Source organism: Bombyx mori, chromosome 23 (assembly GCF_030269925.1).
Source record: "Bombyx mori chromosome 23, ASM3026992v2".
Taxonomy (NCBI): Eukaryota; Metazoa; Arthropoda; class Insecta; order Lepidoptera; family Bombycidae; genus Bombyx; species Bombyx mori.
The window spans coordinates 15,390,155-15,408,845 of record NC_085129.1 but is presented as its reverse complement, the minus strand read 5'-3'; the positions used below and the strand labels follow the sequence as shown (position 1 = coordinate 15,408,845).

The following is an 18,691-nucleotide window of genomic DNA, read 5'->3' as shown; positions in this document are numbered from 1 at the left end:
ATATGGACAACATGGATATCAATGGACATCAATATGGATAAAAATAAGAGTTCCGTCGCTGCAGTAATGCCGCATTAACAACAGCGTTGGATTTCATACGACACAACATACTTATAGCTAGGTTTGGAAGTTTTGCGTCATCCACCCTACTCACCAGACCTTGTCCCAACAGGCTTCTACTTTTCCAAAGCTTGAGCAACTTCAAGGCAGGGAAAAAATTCAATATCTGAGAGCTAGTACAAAAGTCTTGAAGAGTTTGTTGGTTCCCACCCCCTGGCTTCTGCAAAAAGAGCATTGAAAAATTACTACTGCGCTGGTAAAGATCTATCGATACCAAGGGTGCAAATAATAATAAAATTTAAAATATACTTATATATAAAAAAAATGATTTGACTTGCTGGTGTTAAGTGGTTACCAGAGCTCATAGAAATCAACAACGTAAACGCCACCCACTTTGAGACATATCTTTAGAATAGCATTACTAATTTACGAAAGAAATAGGCAGGGTTTTGGTATCTACCAGAGCGAGATCACAGGATGGACATTTGTTAATACATTGTTCGTATTTTTTAAACAATAGTACCTGCCTACGAAATTCGCATTCGCAAACACTGGTGCAATCACATCACTCGAATGCACCGGACATCTTATCCTTTAAACCACGGCGACTTCCAAATACTGCAAATTAATATTGTTAATTAGTAGCCATTCGTGCGAGATTACGGGCAACACAGATTGTGTCATTAAAATGCGATGGCCGCAATGTTGTGAATGTGGATTTTATTTTCGTTTACGTTTTTATTTGTTTTCCCGACAAAAAATATTGTAAATACTTTAAACTAACACGTTACCCTCCTTGCAACTCTCTGTATGAAATAAAAATCGTAAAACATATACAAATGTAATTGGCGATATATTAAAATATGTGGCGCGCGTAACGGATGCATATATACGTTTTCTACATTCTTTCACCATAAATGTAATCTAACGTTTATTCCCTATGTGATGTTATTGCAAATCGGCGCTGGATAAGCGAGGAAGATGCCTTTTAAGTTGAAGTTGAAGAAAACTCGGCAATACAACGTCGCTTCGAAGAGTTTATTCGTGATCAGCGTCGAACTTCTAGATGGAGGTGTGGCGGACTGTACGCTGTCCGTGGACAGCTCTGGACAGGAGTGCTTGGATAACGTGTGTCAGCGACAGGCGATAAACCAGCCTGAATTTTTTGGTCTTCGGTATGTCAACAGGAATCAGCAGGCTCGATGGGTACAGCTAGACAGGCCGCTCAAACGTCAGCTAGAGAAACATGCGTCCTCCCACCAACTATACCTACGCGTCATGTACTATGTGATCAATGGGACCAATTTAATCACAGATGAAGTTACTCGGTACCACTATTTTTTACAGTTGAAAAATGATCTGATTGAAGGACGTTTGATCTGCGACTGTCAGCAAGCCGTTATATTAGCATCATATAGTAGACAAGCTGAGTATGGCAATCATGATAGAGAGAGGCATACAGTGGAGTATTTAAAGAATCTGTTAACATTTCCAAAGCAAATTGTCGATGGAGGACAGATTATTGACGGCAGCACTCTAGCTGAGACGGGGAGGTTAGAGTGGCTAACAGAAGCTGTAATTCAACAACATATAGCCCTACATAATATGTCCCAAGTAAGTGCTATGATGATAATAGTTACAAGTACTATCATTTAAAACTGAAAAACATATCAACAGTATTTTAACTAATATCAGATCATATTTAAAACCAAACAGTTCGATTTATTTTTAGAGTTAGTAAAATTTACAGAGCTGTTATAGAGTAGTACATAATTATTTTTCCTTAACTTCATGAAATAAGTTACCCTGAAATTTAATTGTGCAAGTGAAAGTGAAAGCATATGATGCAAACTTAAGATAATCAAGAATTTATAATATAAATATATACAATTATAATTTGTCATATCACAGCACAAAAAGATTGACTGTTACTTTTCTATTTTAATATTTTTTAAGATCACAGACACGTTTAGAATCTAATTTAGAAATAAACTACAATATGTATTATGCAGTCATGTTATCTGTATTTTATATAATAAGTAGAAGAGAAAACTTACTACTACTGCTATATCAAATAATTCTGATTCAGTCACTAATCAACATTAATGGGTGCAAAGTGAAAATGATCATTATTATCTCTGGAAATTAATATTTCATACAAATTATAGAAAAAAATTATGAAAAATATGTCTGTATATTCAACAATTGTACAAAATTCATTGCACAAGTGTAGTTAGTCATTTTGAAAAATTATGGATCCTGCACAACCATGCTGTTGCCAGAAATAATTAAGAAATAATTAGTGAAGTCGTCGTGGCCTAAAGGATAAGACGTCCGGTGCATTCGTTGTTGCGATGCACCGGTGTTCGAATCCCGCAGGCGGGTACCAATTTTTCGAATGAAATACGTACTTAACAAATGTTCACGATTGACTTCCACGGTGAAGGAATAACATCGTGTAATAAAAATCAAACCCGCAAAATTATAATTTGCGTAATCACTGGTGGTAGGACCTATTGTGAGTCCGCACGGGTAGGTACCACCGCCCTGCCTATTTCTGCCGTGAAGCAGTAATGCGTTTCGGTTTGAAGGGTGAGGTAGCCGTTGTAACTATACTGAGACCTTAAAACTTATATCTCAAGGTGGGTGGCGCATTTACGTTGTAGATGTCTATGGGCTCCAGTAACCACTTAACACCAGGTGGGCTGTGAGCTCGTCCACCCATCTAAGCAATAAAAAAAAAAAAAAAAAAAAAAAAAAAAAAAAAAAAAAAAAAAAAAAAAAAAAAAAAAAAGTAAGACTAAAATGATTAGTCTTAGATTAGATTGTTGGAATTTTAATTTAAAGAAAAATGTTTGCCCATATATTCAAAAGTGACTCTGACCTCATGTCTCAAATTAGGCAAGGACTGGAAAGTTTGATTACAAACTATAATTGGTAAAGAGGCAAATAGTAATAAAACAAAAAATAAAGTGTCTTATTCCGAAATTCAAATGGCAGTATTACCAAAAAATCTTATCAAAAACTTTTTATCATTGTGCAATTAATGCATGTGTTTAACACATGATCACCTGTGATAATTTGTACATTATTTCGTACTTTAAAAATAAATGCAGATGAATAGTGAGCCTGCTGTGTAAGCATTTTCACACCACCATTATCTGTTAGGATAATTTATAATAATGCAACTTCTCTGTGTCTGAAGTTTTTTTTACTGCCCTTGTAGGCACAGGGCCCACCTTTTGGTGGAAGTTACCGTCGGTCATGAACGTTGGCAATGATAAGGGCAGAGCCAAGCCACTAAAAATTGAATAGTAAAATTACACAACCATTAAATATTAAACAACGTTAAAAGTCCTTCTTTTATTTGGAACAGGCTGGAAACCTGATAAACTCTCAAGCTCTTGATGTCAAAGGCCTATAGGAGTTTATAAACACCACAATATGAATTCAAGTGTTCAATTCAATTAAGAGATACATAACATAAAGTATAAAATGAACTATGTAAGTAAATAAAAAAAAAATTTACAACCACAGTCTACCTCCAACCCCAGAACATTATTTGCTCATGATAAGCTAAATAAGCAGGCACAATATTATTTGAACACACAGGCAGAATACATAATGATAAACCTTTTTTTGTCTTCACAAGTATTTTAACTTCAGACATTCCACAGTATGTGTACCGTTATTTATTCAAATTTAACAGTCTTATATAGCTGTCTTGAATTCTGTAAGTTGGATTGGCATTCATTTTTTATTTTTGTATATTTTTAGAATCACCGCACTTAACAGGCCGGACATATAATTCACTAAGATAGGTAGAACTGTGCCATGTTGTATGTGACGTATTATACGTATAGACGTGACGTATTATGTGACGACCAGAGCCCAACGAGCCGCATGAGGCTGAATGAGCTCACAGCCCACCTTATGTTATGTGTTTAGCGGAAACCATAAGTATCACAATGGAAGTATCACCATCAGCCTCGACACCTGAACTCTTAGTCTCAATTGCTTTCTATATAACAGATGTACCATCCTTTGAAGCAAACCGCAACTGCAGAAATAAACAGTATGATGATACCTAATCATAGGGGATGATACCTATCGTTACTGCATACAATAAAAAATAACCTTTTTTTATTGCTTAGATGGATGGAGGAGCTCACAGCCCACCTGGTGTTAAGTGGTTACCGGATCCCATAGACATCTACAACGTAAATGCGCCACCCATCGCGATATATAAGTTCTAAGATCTCAGTATAGTATCTAAAATAAATCTAAAAAATATTTCAAGCTATTTATGGCGTCATCAAAATAAAACCCACACTTGCACTCTTAATTCGTACGAAATTTTAAATTTGGTTAAATTAGAACAAACAGACTGCTATCAGTGGTGTTATTTTAACGTATTGATAACACATTATGAGTTAGGCCAATCAAGATGTGACACAGTTTTTAATGACTGTAATACTGCATAGATAAGCAGGGCCCACCTGGTTTTAGTGAAGATACCTATACAATTTCAGATTTTTTGTTCATAAAATTCAAACTGTATATGTTTTATAATTCTGAATATTTTTTTCGGGTAGACAGGCATCATAAGGGTCGGGTCATAAGACTAGTTGATAATGAAGAAAATCGTGATTGTTTAGAATCAGAATATATTATGTAGGTCCCATGTTGCAATTGTTATTAATACTTAATTTTTTTTATTGCGTAGTTGTGTGGACGAGCTCATATCCCACCTGTCGTTAAAGTAAATGCCGCCATCCACCTTGAGATATGAGCTCTAAGGTCTCAGTATAGTTAACGGCTGCCCCACCCTTCAAACCGAAACGCATTAATGCTTCACGGCTGAAATAGGCAGGGTGGTGGTACCTACCCGTGTGGACTCACAAGAGGTCCTACCACCAGTAAAAAATTATTATGTATTTGTTATTGTTATGTATTATTATATAATTGTTATTATTAGCTGTTATTATTTTAAATGAAGAAAAAGCTATGTATGATGAATATTTTATGGAACGCCACAATTACCTGTCGCACCACACCTTAGAGGTAAAAAAAAATTCAGAATACCTTTCGCTATAGGCTACTCACTCTAACCGGCGCCATCTAGGCGGGCTTCGGATAGCCTGCGAACCGAGAGGACTGGTGGTCGTGGCGCCGACGACTGGTGGTCGTGGCGCCGACGACTGCCGGTCCGGTGTCCCGAGGGGGAGGGTGATGGGAGAGATGTGCTCCGCACTAAACGCTTCACTTTCCCCCCTTTGCCTTTTCATAAGTTCTGTCTCATGCGAGGTTTGAACGTTGGTTGTTGAGCGACAGGAGGTTTTAGTCAGTTCGACTCCGACATGCCCCGCCCTCTATCCCAGTGGAGGGCTCCGCCGGCGATTTCCTCCTGACCAAAAAAAAAACGTTATAGAAAGCTAAAGATATCTTAAAAGTCGTATAAATCACCAATTTCCTTTACGTAAATATGATAGAACTTGGGCCTTTACAAATCTAGACAAAGATAGGGTTTTCTTTAATCTCAAATAATGTGAGGATGCATGAATGAAATTTAAAGGCGCCTAGCTGTCACGAGCTCGGCGATGGACGGGCTGAGAGAAGTGTGGAGAAATAGAAACATAACTAAGACCACATAGATCCTATGGTTTTTTTGTTTTCACAAACCCATATAAGTTACATCTACTCCAGGCTCAAGCCGAAGAGGGGTTCATCACGACGTGCCAACAGCTACGGGGCTACGGCCAAGAGCTGTACACAGCGAAGGATCCACTTGGACAGAAGGAGGTCACCGTTGCCATATCTTTGACCGGTATCACTGTGCTGGTCGATAATTCTGATACACCTCATTTTTACAGGTAATATCTTCTTAAGTTGCTTAAAAATTTAAAATGTATAGAACAACCCTACAACAATATTAAAAAAAATAGGCAGGAGGCTTTTCCCCACTCCCCCTGTTCTCAATAATTTATACTCTACTTCATAAATAGGGCTGTCTATAGCTAGTAAAATAAACAATTGTAATTTTTACATATTTAAACAAAAACTTTTGAAATCATAATAATATTATTAGTACTTGGAATATTTCTCTTCAATCATTATTTATTTATTTTTTCCCCCTTGTTACTCTACAAATGTCTAAAGACTACTTTCAAATGATTAAGGTATTTAATCTAGAACTTAGACGATAAAACGAAAGGAAAAAAGGATAGTTTTCTTTTCTGCATACTTCTTTTAATCTTTGATAGATAAAATGAATGAAAGTTCTTGAGTGGCGATCGTGTACCGGAAGACGTAGCGTAGGTAGGCCTCCCCCAAGATGGACCGACGATCTATTGAGGTTTGCGGGGATCCGCTGGATGAGGGCAGTGCAAGATCGGTCTTTTTAGCGAGGCTTGGGGGGGGCCTATGTCCAGCAGTGAACGTCTGTGGGCTGATAAGAAGAAGATAAAATGATAGAACGGGTTTTTGTTCTTGGAGTTAGAGTAGAAGCGGAGATTCTCCACATACAGTCGTATTCTCCAGGTGGATGGACATAACGAACGTAATCAACCACAAGCGGACGTTCAGCATCGAGTGCCAGCGGCAGACTGAGAGCGCGACCTTCACGCTCGCCAGCCCCGAGGACGGGAAGTACGTGTGGCGCATGTGCGTGCTGCAGCACACCTTCTACATGCAGCACCGCGCCGCGCTCAGTGACCACAAGCCGCCGCGACCCGACCACCGCATTCATTTCCAGGTAAATCGGTTTAATATTCAAACCGACGCTTGAAAGGCAAACGTGACTAATGCGTGAACTTTACACATAGACCTATATAGTAGGGACACGACATATTGTTCTATACGTACAATTGCTTATATAAATAGCACCCATTTTGAAGGCACATACATAAACATATATCTATCTCGTTCTTACTCAGCACTTTAACTCGCAGGAAAACAATATAACAGTATTTCAGTGCGTACATAAAATGAAACATGAATATACGTAAATATCTCCGTCTCCGTCTAATGAGGCCGAAAATCCGCCATGTTTAGCGCGCCAAATGTCATTGTCACGTCAGTTCGGCCGTCTGTTTTGAGTTGTACATTATTTATTGACTATGATATCGATTTAATATGATTGATTATATAAAATTTCATAATTTATCATGCTTAAAACATACAAAAATAATAATTAAAACGTATTTTATAGGATCTCAAGAAAGTCGATGTCCTAAAACTATTATCTATATGTATTTAAATTCATTATGGAGCCCTCATCCGAAAAATCCATTTTTCGGTCGGAATCTATTGATCATGACACTAATCATAAATACCACTTTAAAATATGTCATCAAAACATATTTAGACATTCTGTTCAGATATTTAGGGAAAAAGGCTATCGACAAAATCTCTTCGGAACTATTTAAATAAAATAGTTTTATTCCGCAGTGAGTAAAACACTATTGTAAATTTGTTAAATATTTAATAATTAAGTGATTTTAGAGAGGAAGTCACAAGGAATGACGTTTGTAATTAATGAATAAATGTTCTGTAGGTGTTTTTTTTTTCACGCGGTCCCTTGATAAGTTTAAAATTTGAATCACTCTCAAGCGAAAGTGATTCAAATGGTGCGGCGCACCTTCCTTGGGGTGCGCTGCGGTAGTATGTTACGGACTTTAGAGTCAGCAAAACAATTAAAATAGATTGTAATAGTCTAAGAAAAACACGTACTCAAAATACGATAACATTTAGCATGCTAGAAATGGGCTGATGGCTTTGAACTACGCCATAACTTTATGTTTTGCGACAAACGACAACTTTATAAAATCAGTGTAGCAACTTTTAAAAATCATCATATCGTTTACTTGGCAAATTCGAAGGACGAACTTGTCTTAGATTTCACTCATCTAAATCATATCATATTTGCACATAACAATATACCTACTTACTTCCCATTAAAGTATAAATTCTACAAATAAATAATACTCAACAATATTTAAAATAAAATGAGCCAAGAACGTTTATCGATAAAACCTGATAACATTGAAATCTTTTGTACAGCACTAAAGCCGCCATGTTTTGTGGCCAGATGACGTCACAGTGGCACGAAATTTTGGTTGACGTTTCATTTCCATAGGTTTCCTACTTCATTGACTTTACAGTAGACTAATTTAAAGTTGAAATACCTGAAAATAATTCTATTTTAACGAATCTAGCTGTAGGATTAAAATGATTTTAATAGACCTAGAAATATATTTTTTGCGCATCGAATATGCTTATTGCCTATCATTTATGTACAAAGCAGTTATTGTCGCTTAGTCACGTTTGCCTTTCAAGCGTCGAAACGTTTCTGTTACTCTTTTTTTGAAGTGAAACTTCTTTATCGACGTAGGGAGGAAAAAACGTATGTAACGTTTTTCGGTTACGCGCCATGTTTATTTTATTTCTATTTAGTTTGTTATCAACAGCTGTCGCTGCATGTAAATTCAACAATTCCTGAATCGCGGTGACGAGATGTTACACAGTTGATAGACGTTCTCGTATTTCTCTTGCTAAATCATATCTACCTGGCGTCGGTATACCGGGATATCGTGACCATGCAGGCGGTTCCATTGCACTGCGGAGTGGTTGACCCTTGCGATTATTTTTATATTTTATAAGTTTCTCTTCTACCGTGTGTGACTTGCACACACACACATTTTTTTTCATCTGTACTGTTTTCGACTGCTCTGGTGTAGACCGGTGATATGAAATAAAAGGGTGGACTGTAATAATACGATAGATGTAATATTGATTGGTAAATTTATAAAAACAGTAAAACAAGTGTCGAAGAAGGTGTAAAACCGCGACCCCGCGCCGCTGTCCTGCTCCCTGCGCCTGCGCGGCGCGATCGTCGATGTCCGTGCATCAACATATACTGATAGCCTTGAGAGGCTATATCAGCGTTACCCTAGCATATAGGTGAGCTATCAGGGCTCAAACCGGAGGTATTGTTAACACTGGCCCTAGCAAGAGCAGTGCTTCGCAGAATCTACCTCAGGATCGGAAACGCGACCCACTGAAAAGATCCGGCGAGAAACTCAGTGGGCTGTGTCTATGGGTCAATTTACTCACCGAGCCCTTCGTCGCAAGCGACTGGTTCGGCGAGGACGATGACCGGTGCTTGAGATACCTAAAAGTACCGTTAATGGATCAAGAGGATCCGCAATGACGTGCTTAGGGCGACGTCGACTTTTACCATTACGTTTACCATTCGGTCCGCAGAATCGGTGCGAAGGGAGAATTTACTTCGCTTGCAAATCATTGAATAGAGGCGTCCTAGTATGAAGGCGGCACGGACGTGTACCGTTTTAATGTGGGGACGGAATCCCTCTGTCGAGGGTGACGCCTAAATATTTGACCCTCGAGGCCCACGGTATGGGCGAGTGATGGGGCGAATGGCGGAGGTGTTAACGCGCCTATTAGGGAGTGGGCTGCTCGAAGTGGTATTTTAAAACTAACTAAATAATAACGGGGAGAGCGCGGAGCCTTGCGGAACTCCGGCTGTCAGATGGGGGAGGGGCGAGAGCCAGTTCCCTCTAATCGATATCGAGACAATTTGTATAACATAATAGATACAAAATAATAACGCTTTCCGAATTTATAAAAATCCTTTCACGATTAACGATTGCGTCTTTACATCAATAAATGCGATTCAGTCGTTACCGCGTTCTGGTGTGAACACGACGTTCGTGCGGTGAAAGCATTTTCCTCGGCGGAATCTTGCTGTGACGTGGTGAGTCAGCGAAACATAACGTAGGAAAAACTATTTCGTTGCTTCACACATCCAATTTATCGGAAATTCTTTTTACGAGTACAATTTTTTTTATTGGTTATTTCGGTGGACAAGCTCACGGCCCACCTGCTGTTATGTGGTAACCGGAGACCATAGACATCTACAACGTAAATGCCGCTACCTACTTTGAGATATAAGTTCTTAGGTCTCAGAATAGTCGTGTTAGCAACGTCATCAGGTTTGAGCCCCGCGAGCTCACCTACTAGTTAAGGCGACGCTGATATAGCCTCTCAAGGCTATCAGCCTAGGTAGGAAAAAAAGACTACCGGGGGACTACTAGTTAAAAATTAAAATAAATTCTCGTCATCTTCATAAAGGAGCACGGTCTGTCAGAGAGCCGCGAGGAGTTGGACGTTCGAGAAGCGGGCAGCGTGTCCCGCCTGGAGCCGCTGACGAACGCACACCGAGCGCATTCCACCTCCTGCCTCGAGCTGGCAGAGAACCACCCTCAGCCCCACCCCCTGCAGAGGAACAGGTAAGAATTTGGGGGATGTATGGGACATGAATACCTTTCGCGTGGTTGTAAGCCCTGACTGCGCTACAAATTTACACGACGATCTATTTGTTTCAAATATGTTAATAAATCTAAAAAAAGGATTGTGTGGTTTTATGAAACCACGGTAAAAGTGAAACTTTTTTTCACATTATACACATTTAACTCTGACAAACAACATTTACATTAAACACTGACAAAAACAAAAATAAAATAGAGTGGAGCACTGGCACAAATGAGTAATAGTCTATACACTACACGGTCAGCTGCTGCGAACTATAGGCGCTGCCATTTGGCCTTGGCTGCTCTGACGAGGGCCTTTCACTTTATCCCTACTCCGCGGCCGACCGTCACGCGACATGCAACACACAGACGAAAAAGCTTGAGACTATGTAATAAAAGTTTCACTTTAAAAAAATGCTTATTTGTTTGATCCAAAAGAGATGCTGAAAGGCAGTTATATTACAATTTTCAGAGCGCTCTTACCGTCGTACCGGCCGGCTCCAGACTACGAGACGGCCATTCAACAAAAATACGCCCAGCAAAGGGCCGAAGCACAGCTCCGATACCAAAACCACCACGCGCACACGCAGCTAGTCACCGCCACCGCCAAACCGCTCATATACGGGTCGCACCCCGACATACACCGGGTACACTACCCTGACGTCACCAGGCACACCCTCACGCAGGGGGTGGCTGCCACTGACGACTATGCCTACGGCTTGAAATTCGTCGGCCCGAACTACCCCTTCGCAGTCAATCCTAACGTGCAGACGGATTTAAATCAATTACATTTCGTCAACGTTTACAAACCGCCCCCTCCTTACCCTTCCAACGGCTTGGCTTCCAATTCCACTCCGGACCTGGCGGCCGCAAGTCAAGCCTTAAATTACCACCGGGGGTACATCAACTCCCACGTTTCTGGTTCTAGTCCTGATCTGGTGTCCACCAGAACGGCGTTAAACAGGCAGTATTTAGCGTATCTGAACAACACCCACGTGAACTACGGCAGGGTGCTGCCTGGGGCCCACGGCACTTACAACAACTTGACGTCGGTGCTAGACCCCAAACCCCACATCATCATGGACCCGCACCACATTTCAGATAATATCCAAAAAGTTTATGACGAAAGAGGGAACATCATGTACTCCATGCCGATGCACAGACTGCCCTACCAGAGACATTTAGTTTTACCTCAGCAGCAAGTCAGCAGCAACGCCCAGGAACCGATCTACGAAAACGTCCCCCTGCCCTGGCAGAGCGATGGCCAAGTCGTTCGGGACAGGGCCCAGAGTCTGACCACTACGGACGAGATAGCGCGTCTCAACGAACGCAACAGCAGACGTCCGACGCTGAACCACGGGAACTTGTCCAAGAACGCCCCCAACGTGCCCAACTACGTACCCGTGAACGTGGACAACCCGGACGGCCACTACGTCAACGCTCAGATCATAAGTCGGGTCAAAGAAACGAGCGGCTCTAAAGAAATCGACACGTTAACAAAAACCGACGAATTGGAGAACGTCACAGGGTCGGTGGACCGGCTGTCGCTCCAGCACGACCAGCCCTACGACGAGACGCCCTACCAAAGTCTGTCCACGCACAAGCTGTCCAACAACAACACGAGCAGCAAACCGAACGACAACGTCACCTCGATATCCGTGCCCGACGTGCGGCCAGACGACACCGCACTCTCGCACGCCAGTGCTGGCTCCAGTTCCATCATGAACTCGACCTACAGCACTGTGGAAACTGAGAAGAACAGCAGCGTCAGCAGCAAGGAGAAGAAGAGGAGGAGATGGGGAGTGTTCATGGGCCGGGCGAGCAAGGCCGCGGACGTGAAGAGCGCGACGCTGGGCCGCGACCGCGCCAAGGGGCCGCACCCCGCCAACAAGCACCGCTGGTCCACGGGGCTGCCCAAGTGTCAGCCCTTGCCGCCCAGCATCACCAAAGAAACTATGGTCAGTGTCTTGAACTGTTAAACCTCCCCAGTGACTTCATTTAATATTCGCTACAGCTAACAGCTTCGCCTTATTGACTTTTAAAATAATTAGAACCAATGCTCCGTCTTTCACCTTGAATACTATCAAATACATAAGTACTTTGAAAAAAAAAACCTAAAGATTCATTCTAACATTAAATGAAGGGTCGACGTCAGTTGCTCCGTGCCAAATATACAATTGCTCTCTATTGCTCCTAACTGTGACTCCTCAATGACGGTTAGATACGTCACGCGGGAATATTTACATTCGACTGAAGCTTAACTGCAAATAACCAATTGACGATGACCCATTTTGACTTCGCAGTGCCAAATCTTAGAACGGAAAATGTCCGACGAGCAGCTCGCGTTCGCATACGAACAGATCCCGAAGGGGCGGGAGGCCGGCGCGGAGTGCGACACGGCCCTCCTGGCGAACAACTACAGTCTCAACTCGCGAGCCGAGACCCTGCCCTACGAGGACAACAGGGTCAAGCTGCAGCCCTCTCCCGGCAACCCGCTGGGCTACGTCAACGCGTCGCACGTGACGGTCAGTGCGTCGGCGCAGTCCCCGGACCCCGCGGTGTCTCCACCCGACTACAGAACGCTTACTGAGTATTAATCAGCACAGAGCGACCGACAATAGGCAGGGCGTACTGTAGCCTCCTTGTTCCCGGTGGAAACGGTGTGGCTGCCGTGTGACACTGTTGAGACTCCGACCTCACGTGTCTCATTGTGACGTCTACAGACACCCATTTAAAGTCAGGTGGGCCATGAGCCAATTCACCCATTTAGGTAATTTCAAAGTTACATTGATTTCTCGATAATACTTGAATGACATCCGACAGATGACAGTGGGCAGCAGCCAACGTTTCTACGTGGTGGGAGCCCTGAGCCCGGGCTGCGGTCCGGCGCTGTGGGAGGCGGTGTGGCGCGTGGGGGCACGGCTGCTGGTCGTGCTGGACCACCCCGACGCCTGTCTGCCGCCCGAGAACTCCTCCAGGGAGTACGGGAAGGTAACCGCAACTCTCACTAACTTGTCTCATCGAGATCATTTAAACAAAAACCCCTCGCTGTGTAATGGCACCTAACATGACGCCCTACTTATTCCCCCCAGCTGGAGGTGTGGTGCGGCCGCTGGTCCCGCACGGCGTGGGGGGGCTCGGCTCGCGTGCGGGTGGGCGCCACGGGCGGGCGGCCCCCCCGGCACCTGTGGCACGTGCACTACCGGGCCTGGACGGCGCAGCACGTGCCCGAGCACCTGCACGACTTCTTAGATTTCCTGTCAGAGATCAAAGCCCTCCGTCTGGCGGGGGAGGCGGAGGGCAGTCCGCTGGTGGGCGGCGCCTGCCCCGCGTGGTACTGCTGCGGGGAGGGAGCCGGCCGCAGCGGCACGGCGCTGGCTGCCGACCTGCTCACCGACATACTGGACCACAACCAGGTAACCGCCGTCGCGCTGACGAACCCTTCACATAGACCGTGTTTCGAAACGGAACAGGATTTAGTATGAGAGATGAACTAGAAAAAGAAAATATCGCGAAAAACAAAATACCACTACGGAGAACTGTAGGGACCACAGAACATCTCCGGTTACGAGTGTGTATAATGTTTGACAACAACAGAGTAAAGTAAATTAAAAAAGTACTAAAAATGTAAAATCAGATACACGTACTTGAATAAAAATAAAATGGTAACTATCATTTTGGTCGAACGAAAAGGTCGAGGTAGTCGGTATGCTGTAGCGTATCGTTGTGTTGTAGAAGTAAAACTTCTATGATTTCAGAGAGAGAGAGAGTTATTTCCGATTTATTTTACAATCGAAGATCTTCATTTGAAATTCTTGCTCACTCTTTTGATGAAGAAGTTTGACTTCGGAAAACAAAATGCTGTTTAATAATTGTACTGAATGACTCCCCTCCCTGTCCGCAGGAGCTGGACATCCCCCGCACAATAAGCATGCTGCACCAGCAGAGAGCGAATCTCATACAGAACGTTCATCAATACAAGTTCCTCCACCAAGTTCTGCTACAATATCTGAAACATTCTAGACTCATTTAGATTTTAGATGAACGCGACGAACGCTAAATGGAAGTTCGTTTATACGCATGCTCACCGGTGCTCACTTGGGACCTTGTCCGATTAGTATGATAATGTTTTGTAAATATGTGGCCTGAAGTGTGTTCACTAGTACAGTCAATCTTTCTAAGTCTTTTGGTATTGTTGATAGCATCCGAGTTTAATGGAATATATTCTTTTCAAACGACATTAATGCCACAGTCTGTATCAACATAATGTAAAGAAAATGGTAACCGTTGAATGTCAAACTAAAATGTGTCTGATGTTTGTTCAAACAACTGCCATCGTTAAGTGCTCAATTGAAAAAATCATCATAATTTTCTTTTGTCAAGAAATACCACCATTTGTCTAGTGATGTATGTATATAGTAGTCGCTAATAATTTACAATAAGTCCCTAACTCAATTTTTAATTCTATTTAAGGCGCATTTTATAATTCAAATCGTAAATAAAATATACTAGTAGTGACGGATCAGGAAAATAAGGGATGCGGATACTGCAAGAACTTAAAAACCCCTAGGTTATCTGATTCATGATGAGATTTCTTTGTTCAATTAACGTTTGCGTGGCGAACACTTGTGTCACATCATAGCGCTAAACAACTCGTGCAATAATCAGTGTGAGTTTTTTAACGTTTTCGATAGCGTTAAAGTTAACTAATTTGTATGCAGTTGGAACAGCGCCCCTAGCGGCAAACGTAGGCAAACGCTCCATACAAATTTGTGATAACTTTTACGCTATCGAGAACGTTAAATAACTCGCACTAAGCACGGTGAACCATAGTGATAGACTGAAGAGACTCGGCGCGCTGTGTAACGATTCGTATCTGTATAAATGTAGCCTCGTAACAATTTCTTTTTACTAACTTCATTGATATTCGTCACCTCAAAATAAATTATTTTGTATTTATCTCGTTGAATGATTAGTATCCTAGCAGATGTAAAGGAACAACATGCGTGATACCAATATATTAGATTGTGTTACTATATTGTTACATACATTCTATAAAGTATTGTAAATCTTTGAAAATTTTTCTACATTAATTTCAACTGTCAACCACAATATGCTTAACCCTAATAATTAACCGAAGTGAAACTTCTGTGTCGTCGCTGTGGTATTTCATATATTAATCAACTTTACTGTTTGGTATTTTTCGTTAGGCCATTTTATTTTTATTATAAACATATCACACTCTTAGTTCCCTTAGTAGCAATACGCTTATATTATTTATAAACAGTGGGCAGTTTCATGGCCGAAGTTTCACTTCGTTGAGATAGTATATTATAATCCACGTGTTTATTTATCGTTTTAGTTATTTTGTTAAAACATAAGTGAGATCATGTGCCTTATTGAAATTCGTTCGGGATCTGATGAATCGAGTGCCTTTTATAAGATTTTTTATACGAAATATACAATTTAAGTACACATTTATAATGTTTAGGCTACTACAATATTTATATGTTATTTTAATGAGTTTTGATGTTTATAAATGGTTGATTGAATTCATTGTATAGGCATAACAATTCTTCGTGTACGACAGGCAGGATCACGATGGCTCACGGAGCCAAAACCAAGTAATAGTAATAAATAGATCATGTTCCATTACGTAACGACTAGCCACGTGTGACGTCATGCGTCGTATTTCTTATTTAGCTTCTATATTTTATTTAGTGATTTAAAATAATTGTTTCACATAAACTGTGTGTAGTGCATGAATTGAAGTGTTTTAAGTCGACTAAGATCGCTATTACGATTCTGTCGTCACTAATGAATTCAATCAACATGAATATTTGAAGTGAAGCGAGTCAGAGCTGAACGTCAGAAGAATTCGTTTGAATTTTTATCAAACTGAAATGCATTTTTATACAAACTTTTACTACTTAAATATTTGTAAAACATTTTTCTATAAGGTTATTTGAATGTTTATTTCGCGCGTAGTTCGACAGTCGCAGGCGCGGACCGGGCCCTCTGCTCCTAAAATGCGTGACGTGCTCACAAGTGCTCACGGGTGCTAACCGCTCCCCGCCCATACCGACCGACTGTACGCATTCGGCTCCTCCACACACTAAGCGATGCTTCCAAGAGCTCAAGATAGATGATACATTTTGGGGTCATTGATCTGTATATAGTAATTTTTGTATGTTGACTGACGGTATGTCAAAGAAAAGTTCATCCTATTTGTAAATGTTCTGTTACAACTGTTGCCTTTGACCGATTATTTAGTGTAACTGGGCCACAGCAACAAGTGCAGGGCGCAAACAAGATGCCACTTGTTACAGTTCACTGGTGGTAGGACCTCGTGTCCGCACGGGTAGATACCACCACCCTGCCTATTTCTGCCGTGAAGCAGTAATCCGTTTCGGTTTAAAGGGTGGGGCAGTCGTTGTAACTATGTTGAGACCTTAGAACTCATATCTCAAGGTGGGTGGCGGCATTTACGTTGTAGATGTCTATGGGCTCCGGTAACCACTTAACACCAGGTGGACTGTGAGCTCGTCCCGTATATGCAATAAATAAAATTCATTTACCCACGACTGAATATTGTTCAAACATTAATATTGATTCAATATAATATTAGATCTTGCATAACCGAATGCGTACCTATCGTCAGTTGTCTTTGATAAACTTTAATGAAATTCTATACAGACATTAACTACGCATGCTTGTTAATAAAGTATCGTAAATTAGATATAATTATTAAAATGAATTTCGGTGACTGTCTAGTCGAAAAAACGGCAGCTCTTAATTATAAATCGATTTACGCACAAGTGTTTATAGTCAAATTATATATTATGATGTATGAGATTAGCTTCGTACTAAAACGTTATTTTTAATTATTATTAATTTATATCAGTATTTCTTAGTATTTTTTTTATGGAATGTGTATAATATGTATTTTTTTTACCCGTGTTGTGTTTATGAAATGTGTTCGGAATTAAAGTTATGCGAAAGTTGTTTAGAGTTTAACTAATGATTCTGGGGACTGGTTCTTGGTTACCTGCAGACGTTTGTATTTTTTTACTGGTGGTAGGACTTCTTGTGAGTCCACACGGGTAAGTACCACCACCCTGCCTATTTCTGCCGTGAAGCAGCAATGCGTTTCGATTTGAATGTGGTGGGGTAGCCGTTGTAACTATACTGAGACTTTAGAACTCATGTGTTTGTAAATGAATTTTATAAAGATAAACTACTACATACGTACTTCCAACCTACATAATAAGAGTTTATCGAATTGTCGTTTAGTACACAGAAAGTTTGTATTTCTGTCAGCGCAGTGGTTGGGGGGGGGGGCATTTTAAACTGTCTTTCGGGTATCCAAAACTTCCAGCCCTAGTAGCTTCGAGTTCGTCTGTTGTGATGTATCAAGTCTAGGGTCGTGCGACTGACCAAGGCCAGCTGGAGATTTGGGAGCTTCTCCATCATTGAATCCAGTTCCTCACAGTAAGCATCCGGAGTAATGCTGTAAGAAGCTGTAAAACTGAATTGTTTGGCACTAGACCACCAAACAGTAAACATGATTTTAGGGGTATTGCTTCATTTAGTGCTTTGCCTGGATGCTAAACCAGGCTCTAACCGACATGACCTGATCTGATATTTTTATCGTGTCCATATTGTGAAAAGTATACAAATGTAATGAAAAGAAATTAGAATTTCATATTTTTTTAATAAAAATGATTTGAATTTAGAAACTATTAGCACCTAAATTACGTTTAAAATCGCCAGTACTGTAAAACGGCAACTTCATAGGTTTATATATTAAATGATGATTATACTTTAAAAAAGTATTGGAAATACATATCTTAAATAGCAGTATGGAATTTATTCTGCGAAACAACCGGGATTTACCCTATATTTCTGATTATATCTATCGTATACACCCGGTCTGCCATACCATCTGATATATCCCTTCACAACTCAGCGTTAGATATGCCCAGTTTCAATCAAAGTAACAGCATTATCAACTTCAGTGGTGTTTAAATCATGTGTTCTCAATTTATAACAATCTCTACACTTTACATGATAAATAAGGCAGTCAAAGCGCAAAAGATAAATGGCCCATGATTTATAAAATCGGTAAAATGGTTCGCAGTATGAAAGAATATTACGCAATTTGTTAAGAGTTCGACGTGCAACCTAACCCGTAGACATAACCCGCAGAATTTCTCGCAGGATCTTCTCAGTGGGTCGCAATTACGATCCGGTAGTAGATTCAGCAAAGCACTACTCTTTGCAACGGCCAGTGTTAGCAA

General features: G+C 41.1%; 1 protein-coding gene across 1 annotated transcript; it reads left to right on the top strand.

The window, feature by feature from the left end:
- The first annotated feature begins 716 nt into the window (after nucleotides 1–716).
- On the top strand, nucleotides 717–17,395 carry LOC101735618 (tyrosine-protein phosphatase non-receptor type 21). The gene is made up of 9 exons (XM_038019515.2): nucleotides 717–1,674; nucleotides 5,767–5,933; nucleotides 6,601–6,814; nucleotides 10,213–10,370; nucleotides 10,864–12,349; nucleotides 12,695–12,916; nucleotides 13,215–13,382; nucleotides 13,484–13,807; nucleotides 14,296–17,395. The coding sequence occupies exons 1-9, from the start codon at nucleotides 1,042–1,044 to the stop codon at nucleotides 14,422–14,424; spliced, it is 3,501 nt and encodes a 1,166-aa protein (XP_037875443.1). The 5' UTR covers nucleotides 717–1,041; the 3' UTR covers nucleotides 14,425–17,395.
- The last annotated feature ends 1,296 nt before the right edge of the window (nucleotides 17,396–18,691 follow it).

Coding starts and splice junctions, on each gene's coding strand:
- LOC101735618 (XM_038019515.2), top strand. CDS start 1,042: ATGCCTTTTAAGTTGAAGTTGAAGAAAACTCGGCAATACAACGTCGCT. Junction 5,934..6,600: donor GATACACCTCATTTTTACAG/GTAATATCTTCT, acceptor CGTATTCTCCAG/GTGGATGGACATAACGAACG. Junction 13,383..13,483: donor CCTCCAGGGAGTACGGGAAG/GTAACCGCAACT, acceptor TATTCCCCCCAG/CTGGAGGTGTGGTGCGGCCG.